Source organism: Hermetia illucens, chromosome 1 (genome assembly GCF_905115235.1).
Source record: "Hermetia illucens chromosome 1, iHerIll2.2.curated.20191125, whole genome shotgun sequence".
NCBI lineage: Eukaryota > Metazoa > Arthropoda > Insecta > Diptera > Stratiomyidae > Hermetia > Hermetia illucens.
The window spans coordinates 50,422,720-50,441,803 of record NC_051849.1 but is presented as its reverse complement, the minus strand read 5'-3'; the positions used below and the strand labels follow the sequence as shown (position 1 = coordinate 50,441,803).

General features: G+C 42.2%; 1 protein-coding gene across 5 annotated transcripts in view; it reads left to right on the top strand.

The window, feature by feature from the left end:
- The window catches only part of LOC119646653 (chondroitin sulfate N-acetylgalactosaminyltransferase 1), a 345,789-nt gene extending 326,946 nt beyond the window's left edge, over positions 1-18,843 (top strand). For all 5 annotated transcript variants that reach the window (XM_038047171.1, XM_038047172.1, XM_038047174.1 and 2 more), the window contains 4 exons: positions 158-303; positions 7,606-7,757; positions 8,470-8,617; positions 17,676-18,843. In XM_038047171.1, the coding sequence (XP_037903099.1) occupies positions 158-303; positions 7,606-7,757; positions 8,470-8,617; positions 17,676-18,029 (800 nt within the window). In that variant the 3' untranslated portion in view covers positions 18,030-18,843. The remainder of the gene's footprint in view (positions 1-157; positions 304-7,605; positions 7,758-8,469; positions 8,618-17,675) is intronic.
- Positions 18,844-19,084: the final 241 nt, after the last annotated feature.

The window sequence follows — 19,084 nt, the reverse complement described above, 5'->3', positions numbered from 1 at the left end:
TTTGCTTAACTATTCGCTACAGAATTAAATTGCTGGCCGGCCAGATAGCTGGAATGTTTCCAGAATCTCAGATACTTTCTACGAATGGGGTTGGAGCATTGAATGGTGCTTGATTTAATCCTTGTTTTTCTTTTCTATCTTTTCCGTGTTATTTCAGCAAAGGGACTACGTGTTGGTGCCGAGCGAGTCTGGGATAAGACGGATAAGAATCGGGACGTCCTGCTTTTTATGTGTGATGTTGATATTGTGTTCAGTGCCAAATTTTTGGATAGGTGTCGATGGAATGCTAAGCCTGGAAAGAAGGTGAGTAAAATTTAATGAAGGGTGTTGACTTTTATTGTCTTTGTTCTTAATTACATGCAATAGTAACAATAAGTCCCCTCTCCATTGCTTGGTATTTCCATTCAAACTAACACAATGAAAGGCAACCCAATGGCACCATTTATATTTGTATATCCTTAACAAAACATCCACTAAAGTTTCATTTAATTAATTTTCCCAGTTTTCCCCACAAAAAAATCAAATATTGGTCCTTTTCCGAATTCCATTTGGTCGTTTGTTTTTACCATCGCTTACTTCCGCACGAGGTTTGCAAAAGTGAAAGCAGGTGGGCATTTTTTTCTGTCCAGAATTGCTCAATAGCCAACCAAATTGTAAATTTTTTATAGAAAATTCATAGCAACGACATACACAAGGATAAAGGACTTCAACTCGTTGAATTAAAATTTTATATTTTTTTTGGCTTGGAACAACTGAGAGTGGATATTTTTACATAGAGTTCGCAGTTTGGAAAAGTTAATTTGTTTTATATTTTTTTGGAGTTTTGGTTTTGTTGTCCTTTAGAAAAATCATATTTTGAGTAGAATACTTTTGGTCGTTTGGAGTTAATAAAAATGATTTCCATAGTATTGTGTTAATTACGACATCCAGTCACGACAACAAGTCTCTCTGCCACCATTGAGATTTGAACCGTGACCTTCCGCTACGACAGCCCAGCGCTCTAACCACTTGAGCCATCTGGACGCCCGAGCCTTATCACTCTTATTACAGTGGTTTAGAGAACAGGGTTAGAAAACTTTCAAGCTACTTCTATTCTTGAAGTGTAGAGACAAGTTAGTTAGTTAGTTTAATTTAGTGGGGGGAGCCGCAGCTCCAAGCACTCAGACCTTCGTTTGTACTATCCCCGGAAACTGCCTATTCATCGGTCTCTCGTATACGACATTCGCAGGCTTTAGCGAATCTGAGCACATTCTCCACAGGCAGAGAGTGTGCAGATTCTTCATTGAAGAAAACCTTACCAAGGTGTCTTCGTCTGAGATCTCGGGAGGCCGGCTGCTGCATAAAAAGCGCAGGGCTGTCTACTCCTCTTCCTTACATTAGCTGCACACAGCCGGAACTACCACCCTATGCTTTTCCATATGGTAGTTCAAGGAGCACTGTCCCGTTGAAAACCCTAATGTCCTACTTCTTAAGGGACAGCAAAAATGCCGATCTGGCGTTCCCAGGTTCCTTCGTAAAGATTTTCGCCTGCAGAAGTTAAAATTTCTTCATTTGACTGCGTGAATCCTTGCCCCTTTAGAGTAGACTTGACAGTGGATGGCCGGATTCCGAAAGCTGGTTCTGGTCCCACCATTGTAGATCCAGACCTTCGGCGATACAGTCTGTCAGCTTCCTCATTACCAGCGATGTTTGAGTGCCCCGGTATCCACATCAGAAATGTTTCGTCCAGTCGGCCAAGTTTTAGCAGCACCTGATGACAACTCCTCACCAACTGGCTTGATATGTCGTTACTGTTTAGTGCTGATAATGCCGCCTCACTGTCGGAACAGATTTGAATGGTGCGACGGCGCCACTTTTGTCGCAGACATTCGCCAATGAAATGGCATATATCTCCGCCTGGAATATGGTCGTAATTTTTCCATTCCGTCGGTGTAGATTATTAAGTCATTAATCTGAAAAGACTCATGGCCACTTATCGACCACTCTTTTCTTTTGGTGATTACGACAGTGTATGTTTGTCCAGATAGACGCATGACACAAATGGTATCTAGTCTATATGCGTCATTGGTTGCTTTCCGTTTCACCTCCAAGTGAATGGGGGGTAGATTTAGGATAGCGTCGAATGCCGCAGTCGGCGCAGAACTTATTGCTCCAATAATACTTAGGCCACCAAGCCTCTGAATCTGCGATAAAAACTTTCTGCTGTTAGCAAAGTTCAGTCTCGGCCACCAAACGATGCATTCATTCATTAAAATGGGTTTTATTATGGATGTATACATCCAGTGTATCCGTTTTGGTGAAAGTCTCCAGGTCTTACCTATCGTATTCCTACAACACCACAGCAATGTGCAGGATTTCTGATATTGGTCCTGGATATGGTGCTTCCACGTTAACTTGGAGTCGAAATGTACTCCTAAATACTTTACTATTTGTGCCAGCTGGATTTCTGCCCCCTCTTAGGTGAGTAGTGTATAGCTGCCTTACCTAAAGTTCCCAGTGAACATAACATAACATAACGAGTCATACTAGCGTTCACCGTGAGTCCATTGCGGAGGCACCAACTGTGGATTTCAAGCAGAGTTGCATTCAAGCGGTCACATACTGTGTCCACAAACTTGTCGGTAATTATTACGGCTAGATCGTCCGCAAATGCTTGCGCGTAGACTTTTTTGTCCCCCAGGAGCCACAGCAGGGTATCCATTACCAAGAGCCATAACAGCAGAGAGAGAACCCCTCTCTGTGGGCAGCCCTTAAGACATCCTGCCTCAATAGACTTCTGGCCGACAAATATGTGGATTTTTCTCCACTCTAGCAAGTGAAGGATCCAACTGATTAATAGCAGTTCGATTCCATGCTGTTTTGCCGCATCACAAATTGCCGCGAATGGGGGATAATTGGCGGCACCTTCGATATCCATGAATGCGCCTATTCTTTTTCGGACATCGCCTTTTCAATTTTTGCTGTGAGTTAATGGAGTGCTGCCTCGGAAGAGTTGCTTTTCTGCTACGCGTGTTATTTATCGTGAAGTGGCCACTTAGGAATGTGTGTATCCCTTATGAACCGATCTACTAGTCTTTCTAGCCCGTTTAGTAGAAAGGATGTTAGATTGGTCGGTGGTAAGCTTTCTGCGTCTGTGTAGGTAGATTTTCCTGATTTGGGAATAAATTACCCCTTTACATCACGCCAATTAATTGAAATATGAGCGTGTACTAGGCATGCACGATATATATTCCGAATATGTGGACCCAGAGCATCGATTTCCGCTATTACTAGCGCAGGAATGATCCCATCCGGACCTGCAGACTTGTATATATGGAACGAGTTAAATGCCCATTTTACTTGCTCCAGTGATACTACTTTCCATGCCAGATCCCAGTCTCTCAGTTGAGAGCTGTATGCACCTGTCGGCCACGAGATGACATTTTGGATGCTCACTGGGAAGTCCACTTCAAACAAGTGGTTTGCTGTTTCTTCGTCGCTTTCTGTGTACCTCTCGTTCTGTAAGCGTAAATAACCGAGCTTTTGGCTACGTTCTTTAAAAAGGATCTGCCGTAGTTTTGAGGTTGCCTCAAGAGAGTTAGTCTCTTCGCAAAAGCGTCTCTAGGATGATCGTTTAGCCTTCTGTGCCACTTTATATTCCAGCTAGCGGTTTAATCACACTTAATAGTACGACTCAGGAGCATCCTTGTCGTTCTCCTCTGTTTTGCCAAATCCGAGTTCCACCATGGTGTTTTACATTTCTTTGGCATCTTGAGTGGACAGCTTTATTCGAAAGCTTCTCTCATGCTAGTTGTGACCACCTCGGTTGTCTTCCCAATTCCAGCAGTGGATTTGTTGTGCTTCCCAGGAATCGTGACTCGGGCACTCAATTCTATTTTATACGTCGCCCAATCTGTCTTCCGCGGATTCTGAAATGGAGTGGGTGGTAGTGGTTCCATGCCCATTACGAAATCAATGCGTCTCTGATCCGAGAGTGTGATATTGTTTGATACTCTTCAATCTCTGTCTAGAGCGACCTCTCGCCTGGCAACGTTGAAGGAAGTGGGTTCATTACCCAATCTGCAAATCTGTTCCTACTAGATACTCCAGTAGTATCGATCCTCTTGCATTGATGTTGGAACTTCCCCAGTGTGAGCGTTGACATCAAATCCTGCTATTACCCCCATGCCTCTACTTTTGGCATATTGGATAGCTCTGATGAATGTTCCACTGGGAACTTCTTCGGCGTCATAGGGGAAATATGCAGAGCATCATAGTATCTCTTTATCTCCCTGTTGACTTTTTACGGTTAGTTTAGCCGATGTGCGATCGCCATCACATAGTTCGTTAACCAAATTAGCAACAGGTCAGCATATTGGAAGTTAAGGTCCCTGATTACCCCACCGAAAACCCACGGTTCTTGTATGAGGTATATAAATGTCTTCTAACTATTGATCCAACGACTGATAAATGCAGTCGCCACTTTACAATGCTGCAAATTTATTTGAGAAATGTGGCACTTCATCTACGCCTCAGACGAATATGCCGTGGGCTACACGTTCCCTTCAATGGTTTTAGGAGCCGGCACTTGTAACGTGACGGTCCCTAGCCCGTAGTAGAGCCGCCAGCTCGATTGTTCCAGAACGATTTTATGAGTTTCTTCATTGGAGCAGGGGTCAGCTGTGCTGACAGGAGGGGCCTGCTTCGGTTCTTCCGTTAAGGATTGGGTCCCAATTATTAGGTAGTTGCACAAGAAATGGCCGATTTGGTACTAAAATTTGAAACGACTGTAAAGCTTAAACAAATTTGTTGAATTAATCAAAATAAGTGCCAGTCGATTCAAAACACTTCTTCCAGCGAGATACAAGAGCATGTATGGCAGTTTTGTCGAATTCCAGTTTTCGGGTGTTGATAAACTCGTCGAAGGCAATTTTGATGGCCCCTTCATTCCTAAATTGTTTTTCCGCCAAAAAATAAACACAAATGCTTAAAAAAGTGGTAGTCGGTTGGCGAAAAGTCCGGTGAATATGTTGGATGAGGCAGAGTCTCATACTGCAATTCATTCAACTTTTCAACCGTTGTTCTGGAAACATGAGGTCATGCATTGTCGTGAAGGAGTATCACACCATCTTTGTTGATTAATCTCGGCCTTTAAATATTCAATTTTTGGTGCACTTCCTCGAGTTGAGCACAGTATTTCTGTGCTTTTATCGTTTCGTCGTGTCAAAAAAGAATAGTGGATAACTCCAGCTGTAGACCACGAAATAGTCACCATTACTTTCCCCGGATAGATTCGGCATATGCTTCGGTGGCTCATCAACATCTAGCCATTGTGTTGCCCGGCGACAATTGTCGTATAATATCCACTTTTCATCAAATGTCATTATCCTGTGCAAAAAGAGATCACTTCTGTTGCGGGAGAGTAAAAAACTGCAAACTTCCATTCGAAGTGTCATGTTTTGCTCCGTATGGGCATGCGGAACCCATTTGTCGAGCTTTTTCACCTAAGTTGTTGCAAGTGCCGGGAAACTGCCGAATAGTGTACGCCCAATTTCTCTGCAATGTCTCTCACAGACTGACGTTATCGGATTCGACTAACAAACGCAGCTCGTCGTTGTCAATCGATGTTCCTGGAGGTCCACGTGGCTCACTTTGAAGGTTTACGTCGCCTGACTAGAATTTTTCGAACCACAGCCGTGTGGTTCGTTCGCTTACCGTATCAGCTTCAAATGCGCTGTCAATATTCCTGGTCGCCTCCGCTGCTTTATGACCGAGTTTGAACTAGTACAGAAAACTATACGTTCTTGGCTCTTTTCCATCCTTTTTTCCTTTGTATTCACTGTTATCACAACGATGGTCAAAACTGAACTGACTCCTTGATTAAATGTAGGAGCATTTATACTTCACTATCCGACACCAACAGCCCCAACTGGTGGTGGTTTGATACAGCAAAATCGCAACTAATTTCACTTGCTTGCCAAATTGGTCATTTCATGTATCATAAAACAACCTAATACGAGGGGGGGGGGGGGGGGGGAAACGGGAATTTCGTCATATCTATTATTTCTCAATATTTTTACACCAAATTTTGATCACATTCAAAATATTTGCCTTTGACTACAACGCACTTCTCCAAACGATTCTATCGTTGTTCAAAACATTTTTTAAATTCACTCATCGGGATGTCCTTTAAGCCTTCCAGTGATTTTTGTTTCACCTCCTCCACAGTGGCAAAACGATTTCTTTTCATATTCCTTTTGAGTCATATCCATAGCACCACGATTCATCACCAGTAATCACCTTGAAAAAAAATTCAGGGTCCTCTTCGAGCTGATTTTGAAGCTCAAAACATGCTGGAAGTTGACGCTCCCTTTGCTCATCTGTGAGAAGGCGCGGGACGAATCTGGTTGCAACCCTTCTCATGTGCAAATCTTCGGATAAAATTCTCTGAATTGAACTCCATGACATTCCCGACATCACATAGAGTTGATCAATGGTTCGGCGACGGTCTTCATGCACGAGGGCATTGATTTCGTCGACATTTTCATCAGTTTTTGACGTTGAGAGGTGTCCTGAACGAAGTTGATCTTCAATAGACATTTCTCCATTTTTAAAACGTAAAAACCAATCGTAAACTCTAGTTTTATTTAAGGCAGCATCCCCATAAGCAGTCTTAAGCATTACAATAGTTTACGCGGTCGATTTCCCCAAGAAAGGAAACAAAATTTCACAGTCGCGCGTTGTTCTCGACAATCTGCCATTACGTTTTCGCCGTTGTTTTACTAAAAAAATCTCACAGGCGAACCGATGCACTCACAATGACACAACTTCGCACACTGACGCAGGTGGCGTAATACTAACGGACATGTGGTCAAACAAAAGGTTCCCCCACTCTCCCTCCCCCACCACAGCGTAATTCCCGGAGATTATGGGTCCACGATCGAGATTTAATTGTAGTTGTTTAAAAGGTTTTGTTTTCTTGTTTTCTTATTATTGGCTGCCAAGGCCTCAGTTTTATCTGGGAAAGTAAGTCGATCTCGGCAAAGCCCCTTTTTGACAAGACAAGGCTAGTTGAAACTGGGGGTCGCCTGGTACCCAGAGTTCAACGTTTACGGCCACATCTTAAAACCTGTGACCATTCAGCCCTCGGCACGGTAGTCACATCTTGGCTTGGGGTTTTTATTACCGCTTGGCTTGAGGTGTCATCTCTCGTTTCCTGGAGGATCTTCCTCTCTGAGAACCTGCTGCTTACTCATGCACATTTTTGTTCATTAAACTTCAGTAAATTCTATCTCCAGCTTCTTTTTGCAGCACCCTTGGTATTGATATTTTTGTTTGTGCAATTTTTACAAATCTAGTGAAATTATTTCCTACTTGATTGATTATAATGAAAGATTGTACTTTTCGGTTATCATAAATGCACAGCAAGAAGCTGACGACATGGATGTATAAATGCAATATCAACCTCCTCCAAATTCCTTCATCAACTCCCATCCAAACTAATTTTTATCTCAATTCCTCAGAAATATCTTAACCATTTCATCAGCACACATCTCATTAGACTCAATTACATCTACTCCACACGTATCTGCGTGTACTGTGGACGTTTCCTTTTTCATTTTGCAGGTTTACTATCCGGTCGTGTTCAGCCTGTATAATCCGCATGTTGTATATACGCTACAAGGAAAGGAAGTTCCGCCCGAAACAGATCAACTTCTAATCTCTCGGGATACTGGATTCTGGCGAGATTTCGGTTACGGCATGACATGCCAATACAGGTGAGTTATGAGTAGTGTGGAAAGGAGAGCGCATAGCGTGAGCAAGGATCGAATCACCAATTCGTCTTACGTTCCGAATTGATTGCTAACTTTGTTAATAGACGGAAAGCAGTTGCGGTTTTTATGAGCTTCTTGTTTGGTACATTGGGGGGTTTTTCACTTTGCGGGAAAAGTTTCGGACTTCATGTAATAAATGCGTAGGTATACCATATATATTTGTAGACGAACAAATGTTAAACTTTCCTTCTGGTATCACCACATCAGTAAAGTTCATCCTGCTATGCTGGGTCGGTAACGTCATTACTGCACAAACAGCTCAAAGCTACGGATTACCTCCGCTTTGATCTCACCCATATTGAAATAGTCCGTTTCGATTTGTCTAACCCTTGCGCCATCAGACCAATTGATGTGTTCTCGCAAAATGAAAAACCCACCCCGCGGAACAAAAGAAAATCCTGTGCACATGTACCTAACTTTTTTTTCCGTCGACAACAGACAAAGTGGAAAATTTTCCAGACGCAAACAGGAAAAACTAACTTTGCCACTTTTTCACTCATCGGTATCACGTAGAAAGTATTCCCAATGCGGATTCGAGTAGATTGAGTGGATTACTCCTACGCCAATACCATGTTTCCCTGTGCAATGGAACCTACACACTTTTTTTTCTGATTTTATTTATTCGTTCGCTCATATTGAAAAACTTGTTATTCAGGTCAGATTTCCTCAAGGTACGTGGATTTGATGAGGAAATTGTTGGATGGGGTGGCGAGGATGTAATGCTCTACCGGAAGTATGTTCGCTCCAATATTAAAATTATCCGTGCAACAGATCCAGGCATTTTCCACATATGGCATCCGAAGGTAAAACAATATTTTTTTCTTTTCCTCCTTTTCTTTCGTTTTGCTAACGTTTGATAGAAAAATATACCTTTCTGGCAAGCGAAATCTCATCTTTTCGTTCTTTTCGTTCCTTTCGTTTCTAATTTGATTTTCCTGCTCGTTCGCAGTCTAACCCTTTTCAGGAGAATGTTGGGGATGTTTGTTGGTACAGTTAATGCTTAGAGCAAGGTTCATGTGATATATCTTATTTTTCGTTAATTGTATTCTGATTTCGAGCTTGTCTTTTCCAAGTGAATATGAGGGGAGCATCCGGTTTGGGAAATATATTGACACATAGAGGGGTATCTTTTGGTTTAAACATATAGAAAAGATTTAAACTTAAATCCTAATGATTTGAAAATAGACTCTGTTTTATAAAATGATCCAATTCAGTGGGAAGAGAAGTTCTTAACACTCCTGCACTCGATCATATTTTTTAGATAGTAACATTTCTCATATATCTATATATGTACCTCTTTGCAATCTGTCATCAATAGAGGAACCAGGAATCTTCTACCAACTCTTGTGGGCTGGTGAACCTCGCTCATAGATACAAAACCGAAATGCAAACAGCGTTGGTTGCATGCGTAATTGGAATGGAACGGACCACTACTAAGGAAATTGTAAATGGAGGTGAAAATTATGTGGGAAACGAGAACCAAGGAGAAATTTACTCAGACCTGGGGTGCGGGCTCCCTATTATCTCTGGTTTTTAAGGAAATGTCTGTTCCGGGCTCTCGACAAAACTGCGGGCACGGAGGGAATCCCCTTCTTCTCGTCAGGCTTGAACGTAACATCATCACCGCCATGAGTCATTGTTCATTTCCTTTAGTGGCCGGCCAACACTCAGAACTATAGGGAACCACGGTTCGGACAACTTTACGGTAGATTTCGGATTTAACGTGTTCGTAGATGCATTGATCTCAAAGAGCCCCAGTTGTGAAACACTATTACATATAAGCTGCGTTGATGCCTTACGTACTAGCCCAAGTGGGTGGAGTGGGGTGAATAGAACTGTGTAATACTAATGGTTACCGCCTTTCTAGGAAACATTTTTATCATTACCAACACAATCGATATCCGGTCTAGGTATGCTTTAAGAAGGAACTCCAGTTATCCCGGTTTTGCGCCGAACTCCCCAAATGAGGTGTTCTTTGTGATCGACCTATCAATGAACGCCTAGAATCTAAAAGTTACCGCAACGTCACTCGTCTTGTCGTGCTCTATGGAAGACAATGAAAGGCACCTCGCGTTAATGAACATCATCATCAACGGCGCAACAACCGGTATCCGGTCTAGGCCTACCTTAGTAAGGAACGTCTTCTAGATATTGCCTTTATAGGCTTTCCGGGCTGGACCATCTTCTTCCATACGGATTAAGTGACCTGCCCACCATATCCTATTGAGTGGGATTTTATCCACAACCCTTAGGTCGTGGTATCGCTCATAAATTTTGCCGTTGTATAGGCTATGGAATTACTTTAGTCCTCTTAAATCTGAGAATACTACCAATTTCAGATCTTTTTGTGGAACACACTCCCCAGTGGTGCACTTACCAACTTCAAGGAACAAGTATATCATGGCTACTGAAGTGAAATAGGCAGGCTGGGCAATATTCGATGTGGAAACTGATAATTTTACAATTTTGGGACCTACTTTTCATATTCCGGGATTGTGTATAGCTAAGTCATAAAATGATTCAAAGCCTACACTGATTCTAAAGGCAGAGACATATCGAATCAATTTCAAATGTGAGAAATAGGCAAGGAAGGAAAATGGACGAGGAAAAGCCGTTTAGACAATTTTCCGTGGTCTTCGTGACAGATGATCTGTTATGAACTTTTTTTCGACCTTTTACTCTGAACACACAAGAAATACTTTTGCATCATTTCGAATAAAACTTATAGGCTCCCTAAAAACGGAGGATTTGCTGAATTTAGAAGCGTGAAACTTGTGGACTTATATAAGGATGGTTCGATGATGGCTATAAACGCGAAATTAGGAATTATAAAGTTACTAAGTGAAGACATTTGTTTAGCGTAGGTAAAAAGACATTCCGACCGGTATTACCTTAATCGTTAAAAGCGCAAGCAATACCTATTGTTGGAATGTTCAAAAGATTAGAAGTTATCCTTTTTTCGAACGCGGAAATCTTCCGAAAGTCACCATCATTTGGGATCGTTACCCATTAAAATAACCTCAGGTTCTCATCCTTACCCATACGGGATCACGCCAAAAATAAATTTAGCTCTAGGAAAGCGGCCTACACACGAGAGGTTCAACACACACAACAAATTTTTTTGAAATTTTATGGAGACGGAAAAGTCTTGCACACGTTCGATGGCGACGAGAGTTGCACGAGCAAAATTCCGCGCTTAAGGGCTGGGGGTAGTGCCGTGTATGTGATGCAGTTTATTGGTGTTCGCCCACTTCGTTGCGAGCACATGGCTACGAGTTGCTGCGAGCATGTGGCAGCATCTGTCATAACAACAGACATTGCATAGCTAGGAATCAAAGGCAGAGCTTTCTTAAACATTCATTTTTGATTAATGGTGCCGCATTTTAATGGAATCAGCGAATGATGCCTCAAAATTCCTCTATGCGAAGCTTGGTGGAAGCAAACACGCGCAACTTTTTCGATAATAGATCCATGTTTGCTCTCCTAAGAAGGGAGGACGAAATAAGTACATTCATCGAAGATCAATCTCTCGGATGTATTCATTTTCTGCAGAGATAAGATGAAGAAAGATACACAAGAAAACCATCTAGGCGACATCGACACATTAACACACTAATACCTCTTACTTACCTCCTCCGTACCCGAAAGGGGCACAGTAAGATTCCGTGCCACTTTACCGCTGATGTTTCTCCTTCTGTGTATAGTCTTCTTGGCTTTTGAAAACTCTTCTCTTGCTTATGGATTGTGCTCACGACTGCGCTTTTCTAACTTCTTTGGTATTTCTCAGTCTAGATTAAATGCGTCCTACCATGTTTTTAATAACATTCTATTCTTCCAGGTATATAGACATTTTCCCTATAATACTTTCCAGGGTTGATGCCAAATTCCGTTACAGTATTTATATAGCTTGCTGGTCCCAAGCCTTGATAAAGGAGAACGGTTTGGGACAATGTGCTTTGTACTATCTTCAGTAAAACAAAAATAAAATACTGACATCAGGGAAAGAGATAAACAACATAATGTTGGAGTTGCTCAATTATGCTAAATTCGACCTGACCTCACTTGGTGACAGATCCTGCAACAGGCTGACCAAGAAAACGCAAATCCGAAAATGGTCGCATTGACAAAAAAGTCTGGGAACAATTGTAGGGTGTCACCTCTGTCGACGCGGCGGTCTTGTCAAGTAATGGGCATGGGTTCTTGAGGCATGGATGGCATCAGCGCGTAAGTAAATTGATACATATCCGCACGCTAAATATTGGTACCCTCAGTGGAAAAGTGGAGGAACTCCCAAGAGCCCTTCGGAAAAGGCGCACTGATATTTACGCTTTACAAGAAACTCGATGATGTGGTACAAAAAACTGCACGCGGACGTGGTAAAATGGCTAAAGACTTCTGTATTTTGGTAACCCATACACTCAATATGGTGTTGGCATTGCCATGTTTTTTCGATTTCATTAAAGAAGTTGGGCGATTTGAAGACCGGCTGATGAAACATCGTACGATTCACTTGTTCACTGCATACGTATCACATGCAGGTCGGCTTGACACTGAGAAAGATGTTGGATTTGTTAAGAACTGCAGAATTACCCACACAATAGACGCTGCATGCTTGCTCATAGAGAAACACCGTGAGAAGGGTCACCCCCTTTACGTTGCATTTCCAGATTTCGAGAAGGCATTTGACCATGCGCAACACTAACTCATCTTGTACTAGTATCAGAACAACCTGTGAGTTGAGCTAAATCGCTCTACCATGATCCGAAAAGTAAAGTTCGAAGTGTGATGGGCATACCTAAACTGCTGCGTGCCAATGTCGATGTTCATCAGGGAAGCGCCCTCTTACCACTCTTCATTGTTCTTTTTATGGACAGTGTCACCATACATTGCTTTACACAGATGATGTTTCTTGGTGTCTGATGTCGAGCAACTTGTTCAAAAATGGAATGATCGTCTCATGCAACACATTCTCTGATTTAATTTGAATAAAACTGAAGCCTTATTAACGTTCATGCCCCTACAGAGGAGACTGCAGAGTTGGATGAGGATACCTTCTACAAGAAAATAGAACGCACCCTCGAAGCCTGCCCCAGCTATGACATCAAAATCATACTTGGGGATTTTAACAGCCAAGTAGAGACGGAGCCCGTATTCAGTCGGTACTTGGCTCCCATAGCTTACCTCAAAATACAAATGATAACGGACTGAAATGGTTATTGGAAGTACCTGGTTTGCGCAGAAAGTGGTCCATAAACAAACGTTGGCCTCTTCAGACGGGACCACTTTCAACAAAATTAACTCCGTGCTGGTCGAACGCCGCCACCTTTGACCCTTGATGAATGTCAGAACATATAGGGGGCCAATATAGACTCGGATTACTATCTCGTTGGCAAGGTAATCCAAGCTCGAATAACAACACCACCCATATTCCGATTCTGACAATCAGGCGAGAGTTAACACTGAAGCCATCCACAATACAACCCTCTTCAATACTTATAAGAGGGAAATGGATGCCGCAATAACCGTAGTCAACACAGATCCTGGAGATGAAGCATCAACAAATGATCTTCACAATCACCTGAAGAATGTTATCATAAATACTGCCACAAACATACCTGGCTCCAGCCGTAAAAAGAGTGGGAACGGCTGGTTTGACGATGAATGCAGGCTAGCAATGGAACGTAAGAATGCCGCATACCGAGTAATGTTCCATTCTCAAAGAACGCGACCACACGCAGAGACCTACTACGAACTCCGTCGAGCGGAGAAGCGACTTGAGAGACGGAAAAGGAAGCCTGGGGGAACCAACAGGTCTGTGAACTCGAAAAGTACAGGGAGCAACCGCACCAGGAGCGCAAGTTTTACCAAGTTAGCAGGATGTAGCCTTACACACCTGGATGCTCATCCTGCCGAGACAAAGAAAGAAATCTGACTTCCAATACCAAGCAGAAAAGAAGCAATCCGTGCAATCCACCGGCGTAAAAACCATAAGTCGCAAGGAGCCGATAGAGTTACAGCCGCATTGGCTAGATATGGAGGCGACTAACTACACCAAGTGTTTCATCATCAAGATGTGGGACAGTGAATCAATGCCTGACGATTGGCAACGAGTTATTATCTGTCCCATACATAAAAAGAGAGATATCACACAGTGCAGCAATTATAGAGGTGTCACGTTGCTGAGTACCATCTATAAGATATTCTCCACTATGGTGCAAGGTCGGATAGGCCCATAAACCCAGAACATCATTAGCCCATATGAAAGAGGCTTAACTCCAGGCAAATTAGCAACAGATCAGCTTGTCTGTGTGTGACTTTAACGCCGCCTATGATATCATAGCCAGGGTAAAACTATACACGGCCATGAGAGGATTCGGTATCGACGAAATTAATAAGACTGACTGGGCTGGCTTTGTCTAATGTGCAAGGCCAGATAAAAGGAGCAGGATCACTATCGGGACCATTCGACATCAATAACGATGTAAAACATGCGTTCACTTCAACCTGCCCTTGGAAAATCCAGATCGGGCGGGCCGAGATCTCGAGCTGCACATTAATGAAGGCAAGGCGAAGTACATGGTGGCAACGTCAAAAATCAAAGAACGACCGACATCGAATCGCAGCGGTCAGACGAAAACAATAAAGATATGAGACAACAACTTTGAGACCATTGAAAGTTTCTCCTATCTAGGGGCGAAAATTACATCCGATAACAACTACGACGATGAAATCCGCGCATGGTTGTTGGTTTTGCTCGAAACGTCTCACCATAGGGTCAAAGCTCTTACTGTACAAGACTATGGCCTTGTCAGTTCTTATGGTTTCCGATTAATACGGAAACCTGAGTTCTTAGCAAAAAAAATTGCGAACTCTTGGCCGCGTTCGAAAGAAGAATTCTCCGAAGAAGTTTTGGCCCCCTACATGAGCATGGACATACCTTACATATCGACAAAATCTATGAGTGATATCACTGCCGTCTGGTTGTGGATAAAATTCGGCTCAACAGATTGCGGTGGGCGGGTGACTTAATCCATATGGATGAGGATGATCCAGCCGGGAAAGTCTATGGTAGAAAAATAAGACGCAGCACACCCTGCCTGAGATGGAGTGATGGCGTAGGTCAGGACACCAGACAGCTTTTGGGGATATCGAATTGGCGGACCTCCGCGCAAAACCGGGGTGTCTGGAGTTCCTTATTAAGGTAGGCCTAGACCGAATACCGCTTGTTGCGCGGTGATGACGTTGGCTCTTATAGCTTACATGAAAACACCAATGATAACGGACTGGGGATTATCCAGTTAGCAGGGTTGCACAAAATGGTTGTTGGAAGTACTTGGTTTGCGCAGAAAGCAGTCCACATACAAACGTGCTCGGATCACTTTCTTGTTAACATGGTGCTCCTGGCTCGACTAACAGCACCCCTACCACTCAGACAATCAGCTGAAGGTAGAGATTGAAATCAGAATAAAGTCCTCCGTATACCCATAAGGGGAAAACGGATGCCTTGATAATTTCTGTCAATAGAAGTCCTACAGATGAAGCATCGACAAATGGTTTTCAGAGCCACCTGAACAGCGTCATCATTGATATACCAAGAAACGTATTTGGGCCAAGTCGTCTGGGAGAAAAAAGGTCTGTGAATTCGAAAAATATAGGGAATAACCTCAGACGTGGAAGTTTTCCCAACAATTCATCAGAATGAAACCATAAGCCTCGATGCTCATCTTGTCGAGATGAAGCGGGAAATCTGATTTGGTTAAATATGGAGGCAAGCGACTACACCAAGCGGCTCACCAGCTTACGAGTAAGGTCTGGTACAGCAGATCAATGCCTTAATGCCAGTCATAAGGTATCAGATATAAGATATGCTCCACTATATTTTCTGGCCGGATAGCCCCACATTCTCAGAACAGCATCGGTCCATACCAAAAAGGCTTCATTCCAGGCAAATTAGCAGTAGATTAGATTTTCTCTGTGTGGCAAGCGATAGAACAACTGTTGGTATATGGCCATCAGTTGCTTCAGGCTGGGTAAAACTATACACGGCCATGAGAAAATTCGGTTTCATTCTGACCAATGTGCGAAACCAGATAGAACAACAGGATCACTCTCGAGAACTTTCAACATGCACAATGGTCTAAGGTAAATGGATGTACTATCATGGATATTCTTTTACCTGGCACTGGAAAAATTAATCCGTGATTCTGGTGAAAATGCGGGGGCACTGCGCTTTACAAACCCATTCAACTACTGGTCTACGCTGACGATATCGCGATATCACGGGAAGAACTGAACTGAGAACAATAAAAATCGGAGAATACAACTTTGAAACCATTATAATTCTCCTAACATATCTTGGGTCGAAAATCACGACGATGAAATCCGCGTAAGGTTGTTGGCAACCAAGAGAGCTCATTTCAACTTACAAAAATTGTTCCGCTTGAAACGTATCACCGTAGAGTTAAAAGTCGAATTGTGCAAAATGGTCTTACCTGTCCTTATGCATTCTTTGCGGACTCTTGACCGCATCCGAGAGATCAATTTTTGGTCCCTTATGGGATAATTCATACCCTATATGGGTGGGGATGGTCCAGCCCGGATAGTTTATAAGAGCAATGCCGGGTGTAGGTCAGGACGCCAGACAGCTTTTAAAAACATCGAAGTGGTGGCCCAAAACCGGGATGTCTGAAGTTTCTTACTTAGGCAGCCGTAGACCGGAAGTTGGCTGTTGCGCCGTTGATGATGATGTAAACACGTTAAATATTGATCAGAGACAGGGACAGGAATATATGCTTCAACTCCACCGAGAAAGGTTCGTGCTGCAATCGTAATCGTACATAATTATGTATGTAAAGTTCGGTGTTTTCTGCGGTATCATCCCGAGTTCATCTCATTTTCTTGCTTGAAACTTCGTCAGAATAATGTTTAACACCCTCTGAATGGCGATTGTCCATGTTTCTGAGAACGCTATCAGCTATACCGGCGGCAGCGCAAAGATAGTAAGAGGAGTTCTGCCAAGGATTTATATCATGAAGCTTTGAGGCTAGCAAAATTGCAGCAGACCAGGAGAGAAGTATAATAAGTCATTGAAGACTTGAAAGTAGCTATTAGGAAAATACGCTGGCTGAATTCAACCGCTGTATTGTTTTATTTTATAATGAATTTCATTGATCTATTATCAACTGGTCCTTAAAATTAGCACTTCCACCAAACTTTCCATATATGCTTCATACTTTGCCATACATTTCTGCCAAATCTTATGACTCTCTGATGAACTTAAGGGCAGCTTGGCAGTCAGCTTACAAAATAGAGTATTGCACTATTTTTGAGAGAGATGGACGGTATTTTGAGGCTTGTTGTTGTTTTTCCAGATTTCAGAGAATGGCCCCTTAAAATAAACTTCAACTGACGGCAAAACTAATACTTTGCAAAGCATTAATTAAGTCATTTCATTTTGGTGAAACAAAATTGCACCCCCTTTTGCATTTATAAGAACCCTCTCACTACATGCGTTGACAGTTGCAACCTTCTTAGCAAATTTGATATCAACGGGTGTAACCGTTTCCAAAAAACATGCCTATGCCAGACAGGCAATAAATCCATTTAAATAAGGTTTTGTTCTCCACAAACCCTTTAAGGGAAATTAGTTTTAAAAAAGTTGCCTTTTCATAGTTGAAAACTTGATACCTACAAGCGACCCCATACACAAACAAATCCTCCCCAAACGGTAATTCAGTACAAAACCAAAAAGGGTTAGACTGTGAGTGAGCAGTTCCTATTCTCATGTGTTTGATTTGATTGAAATTCTACTCATTTCCCACAATTTTCTTCTTTTTCTCTTCCGAATAACAAATGAAACAGGTGTGCACAGGTGTAACAAGTGGACAACGTCTGACTGCTGACCAATACCGGGCCTGTATCAGGTCCCGGGCGTTAAATGAGGCCTCACATGCCCAATTAGGATTTCTAGCGTTTCGTGATGATATTGCAGCCCATTATCAGGAGAATAACAGTCACATTCAGGTGAATAATATTTTATCCGGGTCAGGAAAATCCAGCCACGGAGCCGGCATGGGAGCGGTGTCAGGTGGTTCCGGGCATCCCGGTCATCCTGTTAATATTCAGGACGCATCGAAGAAGAACGGGAACGGTCGTGAGGGAAAACATCATCGAAAAACGCCAGGCGGCGGTGATACGATTCGTAAAAATACCTGATCTTATATTGAACATCAAGAGAGCATTTGGAAAATTGAATTCTAGATTGGAACGTGTTCGTAAGGTATTAGAAAATCTACAGATACAGATATATTCGACATCTACAGAATATTGAACAGAACTAGTTGATTGTTTTTAGGTTCGTTTCTGTTGAGTGTATGAGTTCAGGAGAACTCCAAATGACCGTGATATTTGATAAAACTTTTATTTAATGAGAAAAATTTGATTTATTGACTACTCTGATAGGGAATCCGTAGCGAAAGACAAAGATTCAATTGGGAACATTAGTTTGCTCTATATCCTAAGGATACTTGAAATCGGAAGCTGAAAATCCTCTCAACTGTTGTTCCTCTCGTTACAGTACTTTATCAGCAAACAGTGAAAACAGTCTTCGGATATTGATTGTAAATAAAAAAGTAAAGTTTTCACGAGATACCAATAAAAAGATGAACTTTTGTACATATTTTATGTAACTAAATCTTTAGGAACAAAATTTATAAAACGACGAAATTAGCCTCGTATAAGATAAATAGAAGTGAATATTGTTTAACTTAGAAAAAGGAACGATCCAAAGCAAGGTTATTCGCAAGGTGCAAGGAACGAGGATGGGGACGAGATATTTCCACATGAATTTCGAGTGGATTAAGAAAAATATTTTTAATTGTTTAGAATAATCTCAATTAAGGTAATATTTCTGAGAAGCCATTAAATATTCGAAATGTAGAAAACATGGTGGAAATGCTTCAAATGAAGGCTAACATCTAGGCAAAATTATTGTTGGGTAAGAAAAGTGAAGTGGAAATAAAATTATTATGGAATCAATACTTTGATGTGTTTGAATCGGATTTGAAGATGGCTCAGGTAAGTTAAACTAAGATACGCTAAAATATTTCTATCTAAGTTAAAGAGAAATGTTAGCTTTTTAGGTAACCCCTGGCATGGATTACTAAGGACTAATATGTCCCTTAAGTTGGCTTAGATTAGGAAATTGCAGCGCTCATTGTACTGTCGCCAGGAGCACCTATTTAGGCGATATCCTTCCCAGGACGCTGGCA